We start from the raw sequence: 8,118 nt of genomic DNA on the forward strand, positions 1-8,118 counted from the left end.
CTCCTACCGGATTCCTTCTTCTTCAGTCCTTTGCTTCTTCTACCTATCACCTCTCAGCTTATTACATCTTCCCTCCTCCCCCACCCACCTACCTTCCCCCCTCACCTGGGCTCACCTATCACCTGAACTCACCTGTCCCCTGCCTGCGTGCGCTCCCCCCCCCCCCCCCAACATTCCGGCTTCTGCCCTCTTCCTTTCCAGTCCCGATGAAGGGTCTCGACCCGAAATGTCGACTGTTTATTTCCCTCCATAGATGGTGCCCGACCTGCTGAGTTCCTCCAGCAATTTTTGTGCATTGAACCATTTAAGCAGCTGAGTTTCTGCTGACAAAGTGCGTGAAATTGGTTTATGTTTGACTGGCACCCAGGACCTTCATCTGTCCCTCATTATCTGCAAGATGGTGGGGTTTAGCCTTCATCAGGACCGCAAGAAACTGCAGGGAGTTGTGGACACAGCCCAGCGCGTCATGGACACCAGTCTCCCCTCCTTGGACTCTGTCTTCACCTCTTGCTGCCTTGGTGAAGCAGCCAGCATAATCAAAGACCCCACCCACCCGGGACATTCTCTCTTCTCTCCTCTTCCATCAGATAGAAGATACAGGAGTCTGAGGGCACGTACCACCAGGCTTAAGGACAGCTTCTACCCCACTGTGGTAAGACTATTGAACGGTTCCCCTATACGATGAGATGGACTCTGACCTCACAATCTACCTTGTTGTGACCTTGCACCTTATTGCACTACACTTTTTCTGTAGCTGTGACGCTTTACTCTGTACTGTTATTGTTTTTACCTGTGCTACCTCAATGCACTCTGTACTAACTCGATGTAACTGCACTGTGTAATGAATTGACCTGTACGTTCGGTATGCAAGACAAGGTTTTCACTGTATTTCGGTATAAGTGACAATAATAAACCAATACCAATACCAGTACCACAGCCTATGGAGAAGGTGCTGCTGGCTGAGATTTCCCAGGATTTTGATTCAGAAACGATGAAGGACCGGTTATATATATAAACATATATATATGTTTACAAGTTAGAAGGCGAGTGATCGGGAGGGGAACCCGCAGGTGGTGGTGTTCCCTTGAGTCTGTCTGTCTGTCCAAGTGGTAAGAGTTACATGTTCGGCTTATACAATTGCAAGCTACAAATGCAAATGGCCAACAAGCTTTGTTGGGTAGTTCAATTCATCCCTGTCGCCACTGCCAACTTCATTCACTGCAGTATAATATCCTCCGGAAATTCTGGGCCTCTCCCTCTAGCGCTGAGCCTTGCAATTTACTGGGATATCAGTGCCGAGAGAGGGGAAAGTAGAACAAAATAAGTTGCGAATTTCAGGTTAAATCATTACCTCGCCGTTTGTTCAGTGGCCTGTGTTGAACCTGCCTGGAAGTAAACAGTGGGTATTAGTGCACTGTTAACACATTCCACATTGACCAGTTCCCAGGCAATGTTAAGCAAATGGCACTACTCACAATTAGCGAATCTCCCATCATTGCAACAACCTTGACCTCTGATGGTCTCAAGGTGTGGACTGTGGAGAGTTAGATAAGCACAGGTTAAAAATAAACCCAACAGGTTTATTGTTCGTTTGATATGCATGCTTAGCGTCAAGAGAATTCTTATTGTGAAACCAAGACTTTATCATTCATCCCCAGTTATCTTCATTTTTAGGCCCGGAATATCCAAGGAAACGGGATAAGGAGTATGTGTGGAAATCTGCATTCACTGGGTACCTGCTGTACTCTGTCAATAGCAGTCATATTCTTCTGCTTCGACTCCCATTCTGTTGGCGCCTGTTGAAGGAAGAACTTTGACCAAGCCACAGAAAGAACTCGTTGAACTTCCTCCAGTGATGCCAAGGGTTCAGCCTCCTCTCAAGTTCAACATGAGCTGAATTTAAAGCCTTACCTCAAAGGTGCTTCTGACTGCACACCACAGACTGCAGTGTTAGTTCAGGTTTTGGAATGGGTTGGACTTAAGTTCATTAGGTATACAAAATTATGAAGGAGATGGATAGGGTTGACAGTAAGAGTCTTTTCCACATGGTGGCTGTGTCCAAAACAAGAGGACATCAGTATGTGAGGTTGGAGGTTTAGAGAGGATCAGAGGGGGATTTTTTTCATACTGAGAGTGATGAAGTTTGGAGTGCACTGCCTGAGGAAATGGTGGTGGAAGATACTCTCACAACATTTAAGAAGCATCTATACTGGAATCGGCAAGGGACGGAAGGCTCCATAACAAATGGGATTAGTATATATGTACAGTGGTCAGCATAGATGTGGTGGGCTGAAGGGTCTGGTTCTGTGCTGTTACGACTTTATGACCCTCTGACTCTTAAAGCGGCAAACCCTGACTCAAATGTGAGCACACACTTGAAAGGCTAACGTTTTATACCTCAGAGTTCATGAGCTTAGCATATCTCCAAGCATTTTATAGCCAATAAACCAGCTTTTGAAATGTAGTCATTGGTGTAATGTTGGAAAGGCAGTAGCAGGTGAGTGTACAGCAAACTCTCACAGACGTGATAACGGAGAGACGATCTGTTTTAGAATAGTAAGCCAAGGGTAAGCATCGGTCAGGACACCAGGATACTACTTCTGCTCTTCATCAAGATAGCTCCATGGGAATCTTTTTTACATCCACCTGTGGGACTTCAGTTTAACACCTCATCCAAAAGTTTGCACCTCTGGCAGGCACGCCCTCCCTCAGTACTACACAGGAGTGCCAACCCTAAGCAGGCAAATCTCCGAAATTAAAGACAGAGAAATAGGCCAATTAAGTCCACGCCAACCAGCAAGCACCGATTTACACTAATTTACACTAATTTTACACTAATCCCAGTCCTGATGAAGGGTCTTGACCCAAAACACCAACTGTCCATTTCCCTCCGCAGATCCTGCCTGACCTGTTGAGTTCCTCCAGCATTTTGTTTGTTGCTCTAGATTCCAGCATCTGCAGTCTCTTTTGTCTCCACTAATCCCATTTTATTCTCCCCACATTCCCATCAACACATCCCCTCCCACCCCACCCACCCCCTCCTCAGATTCTACCACCTACTTGCAAACTAGAGCAATTGGCAGGGGGCAATGATCCTACCTACCCGCACATCTTTGGAACGTGGGAGGAAACCGGAGCACTGGAAGGAAACCCACGTCTCTGGGATGTGGAGGAAACTGGAGTACGTGAAGGAAACCCACACCTTCAAGCTCCACACAGAGAGACCAGGGGTCAGCATTGAACCGGGATCATTGGAGCTGTGAGACAGCAGCTCTACCAGTTATGCCATTGTTGTCTGACTTATGGACAAGGGTAATATTCAATGTGCCACAGTTGAGGAACTAATGCACAGAGGATGGTGAGTACTATGGAACGAGCTGGTAGAGAAGTGGTAGAGATGGGTACAATTACGGCATTTAAAAAGCACTTAGACAGTTACCTGCTTAGGAAAGGTTTAGAGGGATATGGATCAGGCAAATGGCACTTGCTCAGTTAGGCACCTTTGACGGCATGGACGAGTTGGGCCAAATGGCCTGTTTCCATATCAACCTGGCAATGTCAGATCATTATCCTTGCCGCACCCCCTACTATTTCCTCAATCGAACTTGTAAGAAAGTCTCCACTACCTTTACCCACTGTGATCTGGGAGAATGGTTGATGGGGCAAGGGGTGGGTTAGGTAGAGTTGCTTCAGTCATTAAAAAATTAGCAAAGTGGTGGCTGGATATCAGCAAACACAGCAACTTCAAGGTTCATCTGTTTCAAGGCCTGTTCGGCAAGATAAGGCCTCCAGATCTTACATGCAGAATACTAGAGATAAGATAAATAGTCAGAACAAACATCTCCCACATTCAGAAAGACACTGAAGATAGTCAGGAGAAAGAATGTGCAAGATAAGCCAAATAACCCAATACGTGAAAAGCAATACCTCATTTGAATAGAGCTGTTGAGAAGATTTTAGTGCCATTGAGTCACAGGACAAAAATGTATCACCCTTGTGTCCTGGGCCCAGATATTGAGGTTCAGCTTATAGTCTGGTGTTCTGATAGTGATTAATAGTAACATTGGCATTTTTATGCATTGACTACATACAGTATAAGCAGTGATATTTTAATTCAATAATCAATAATCAATAGTATGATCAATAGTATAATTTGTGTATCAGTCATTAAAACTATCCATTGTGTCTAATGCTTCATTTAATCAGTACCAAGCAGACAAAAATTCATTATAGGAAGGATGTGGAAGCTTTAGAGAGGGTGCAGAGGAGACTTACCAGGATGTTGCCTGGATTGGAGAGCATGTCTTATGAGGACAGGTTGAGTGAGCTAGGGCTTTTCTCTTTGGAGAGAAGGAGGATGAGAGGTGACTTGATAGAGGTGTACAAGATGATGAGAGGCATAGATCAAGTGGACAGTCAGGGACTTTTTCCCAGGGCGACGATGGCTAACACGAGGGGGCATAATTTTAAGGTGATTGGAGGAAGGTATAAGGGGGATGTCAGGGGTAAGTTTTTTCCACAGAGAGTGGTGGGTGCATGGAACGCACTGCCGGCAGAGGTTGTGGGGGCAGATACATTAGGGATGGTTGAGAGACTCTTAGACACATGAATGATAGAGAAATGGGAGGCTATGTGGGAGAGAAGGGTTAGATAGATCTTAGAGCAGGATAAAATGTCGGCACAACATTGTGGGCCGAAGGGCCTGTACAGTGCTGTAGTGTTCTATGTTCTATGTTCTAAAAATTAATTGCCACTAAATCATACTTTTACAGCTATAGTTGTATTAAAATTAAACCTCTTTATGTGCAGCATTTTTCTTCTCAATCCAATCTTCTGGCTACTCTTAACCAGCCATGAGCCACCTCCTTATGGTGCTTCATGCATTTTACCAGTCCCCTCATCCCTTTGCACTCTTGACCCGATATATTCTCACCAGCCAACTACATCTTATATTCATAGCGCATTTTACAACATCCCTTCTATGTGTAGACCAGTTGAGGATGTTACTGGGGCTGGAGTGCTGGGGTTCGAAGGAGAGGCTGGATAGGCTAGGACTTCTTTCCCTAGAACGTACGAGGCTGAGGGGTGATCGTATAGAGGTTTATAAAATCATGAGGGGCATAGATAAGGTGAATAGCCACAGTCTTTTTCCCTGGGGCAGGAGAGTCTAAAACTAGAGGACATAGGTTCAAACTGAGAGGGGAAAGATTTAAAAACGGCCTGAGGGGCAACCTTTTCACACAGAGGGTGGTGAGTATATGGAATGAGCTGCCAGAGGAAGGGGTAGAGACAGGTACAATTACGGCATTTAAAATGCATCTAGACAGTTACGTGCTTAGGAAAAGATTAGAGGGGTATGGGCCAGGCAAATGGGACTAGCTCAGTTAGGCACCTTGGTTGACATGGACAAGTTGGGCCAAAGGGCCTGTTTCCATGCAGTATAACTCTACAGAAGGATGAGGTGGGGATCTCATTGAAACCTGTCGGATACTGAAAGGCCTGGATAGAGTGGACGTGGAGAGAGTGTTTCCAGCAGTGGGAGAGTGTAGGATCCAAGGGCACAGCCTCAGAATAAAGGGATGTCCCTATAAAACTGAGATGAGGAGGAATTTCTTCAGCCAGAGGGTGATGAATCTGTGGAATTTGTTGCCACAGAGGGCTGTGGAGGCCAAGTCATTAGGTGTGTTTAAGACAGATTGATAGGTTCTTGACTGGTAAGAGGCTTAAGGGTTATGGAGAGAAGGTGGGACAATGGGGTTGAAAAAATTAGCCATGATTGAATGGCTGAGCAGACTCGATGGGCTGAATGGCCTGATTCTGCTCCTATATCTTATAGTCTTATGGTCTATGACTTCATGACTCTATAACCCTCGACATCAGAGTGAGGAAGAGCTGCCATGCATTGCCAGTAAATTTTGCCTTTTAGTTCAGATTTGACACGGTCATTGAATTATGTGCAAAGCACAGAAGCTGGCCATTCGGCCCATTGTACCCATGCCAGCTGTTTGAAAGAGAGGTCAAACAGCCCACTTCGCATTCCGGATCATAGCTTGGTGAGTGAATATAATTCTCATTGGCTTCCCTGTGGCTTTTTGACATTTGGTTCAAATCTGTCCCCTCTGGTCACTGACACCTATGTCACTTAAAAAAAATTCCAATTTTCTCAATCAGAACCCTTCATAAATTTGAAGAGTATTGAATTTCCTTGTAATCTTTACTCGAGGGAGAACATCCTTGACTTCTCCAGTTCCTTCGCGTTGTTTAATGCTTTTCCCTTATTCGATTCACACTTACCCGAAACAGAAGCAGGGCTGGAAAATGTTCCCTCAGCACAGCCAACCCAAGGATCCATGACGCTCTAGAAGGTAAAGGTCTACAATCAGACGTGTTCATACCAAATCACATTGACACAGCAGTGTTACATAATGGGGCCACAGCTACCCCCAGGTATGAAGATAGTTAGGTCAAACCACGGAACACAATACATGGCATCTTCCTACAACATTGACCCCTTGCTGCCCTCAACAGCTGGACCCGGCCATCCGGACCACTGAAAGACTCAGCCTCTTTCCTCCTCCTCTTCTGCCTTCCTTGATCACTGCTGATCTCACTCCAGGCAGCGAGAGGGAGTCAAACCGAGTGACCCCAATGTATTCACTGGAGGTGAGTGCATGCGATTGGCCTGAATTCATTACTTGAGTGACGAGCTCACAGACCCTCCATTTGGATGCATCACATGAGAGCCTCAGTGTCCCAATGAAGAAGGACTCACTGCTGAGGCTGCTCTCGCACCTCTTGTTAGCTGTCCACTGCCCATCATACCATTTCCAAGGGTCATCTTTTTCCATTAGCTCATGCAAAGGGACTAAAGTGGTGGCAAGGCGCTGGTAAAAATCGAGCAAAGTATTGAAGCATGCCAAGGATTTCGACAAGGTCCCTCATAGTAGGCTGATCCAGAAGATTAAGATGCATGGGATCTACATTGATTTGGTAGTTTGGATTCAGAAGTGGCTTACCCATTATACACAGAGGGTAGTGGTGGAAGGGTGTTATTCTGGCTGAAGGTCTGTGACCAGTGGTGTTCCACAGGGATCGGTGCTGGGACCTTTGTTGTTTGTGATGTATGTAAATCATTTTGGTCACCCTATTATAGTGATGGTGTTATTAAACTAGAAAGAGTGCAGAAAAGATTTACCAGGATGTTGCCTGGACTTGGGGACCTGAGTTACAAGGAGAGGTTGCATAGACTAGGAATATATTCCCTGAAACGTCGGAGGTTGAGGGGTGATCTGATGGAGGTATATAAGATCATGAGGGGCATAGACAGGGTGAAAGCACACAGTCTTTTTCCCCAGGGAGGAGGTGCTAAAAACAAGAGAGCATAGGTTTAAGATCAGAGGTGAGAGATTTAAAAGGGACATCAGGGCAGCTTCTTCACGCAAAGGGTGGTGCGTATTTGGAAGGAGCTGCCAGAAACAGTGGTTGAGGCGGGCACATTAGCAACATTAAAAAGCCATCTAGATAAGTACATGGATAGGAGGGGTTTAGAGGGCTATGGGCCAAACACAGGCAGATGGGACTAGCACGCTGGGCAACACAGTTGGCATGGACTGTAAGATTCTATGACTCTAAATGACTTGGACAAAAATGGAGATGGGTGGGTTAATAAGTTTGCAGACGACACAAAGGTTGGTGGAGCTGTGGACGGTGAAGAAGGTTGTCAGAGGATACAGCAGGATATAGATCAGCTACAGATATGGGCGGAGAGACAGATGGAGTTTAATCCGGGCTAGCCTTAGCTGTTGCGTTTTGGGAGGTCAAATGTAAGGAGAAAGTATACAGTTAGTGGCAGGATCCTTAATAGCATTGACGTACAGAGGGATCTTGGGGTCCCTGAACGTCGCAACACAAGAAGATAGAGTGGTAAAGAAGGCATATGGCATGCATGCCCTCATCGGTTGGGGCATTGAGTATGAGTAAGGGACTCACGTTGCAGTTGTATAATGCTTTGGTTAGGAGGCACTTGGAGTATTGTGTGCAATTCTGGTCACCCCATTACGGGAAGGTGTGAAGGCTTCAGAAAGGGTGCAGAAGAGGTTCACCAGGATGTTGCCTACA

General features: G+C 45.8%; 1 protein-coding gene across 1 annotated transcript in view; it reads right to left on the reverse strand.

Annotated features, from left to right (window-relative positions):
- Positions 1 to 6,848, reverse strand: part of plb1 (phospholipase B1) — a 141,697-nt gene extending 134,849 nt beyond the window's left edge. Inside the window, exons 1-4 of the mRNA XM_052025451.1 lie at positions 6,696 to 6,848; positions 6,295 to 6,358; positions 1,476 to 1,534; positions 1,352 to 1,386 (exon numbers count right to left, since the gene is read on the reverse strand). Of these exons, the coding sequence (XP_051881411.1) occupies positions 1,352 to 1,386; positions 1,476 to 1,534; positions 6,295 to 6,358; positions 6,696 to 6,848 (311 nt within the window). The remainder of the gene's footprint in view (positions 1 to 1,351; positions 1,387 to 1,475; positions 1,535 to 6,294; positions 6,359 to 6,695) is intronic.
- Positions 6,849 to 8,118: the final 1,270 nt, after the last annotated feature.

The sequence above is a fragment of the Pristis pectinata genome, chromosome 10 (assembly GCF_009764475.1).
Source record: "Pristis pectinata isolate sPriPec2 chromosome 10, sPriPec2.1.pri, whole genome shotgun sequence".
Classification (NCBI taxonomy): Eukaryota; Metazoa; Chordata; class Chondrichthyes; order Rhinopristiformes; family Pristidae; genus Pristis; species Pristis pectinata.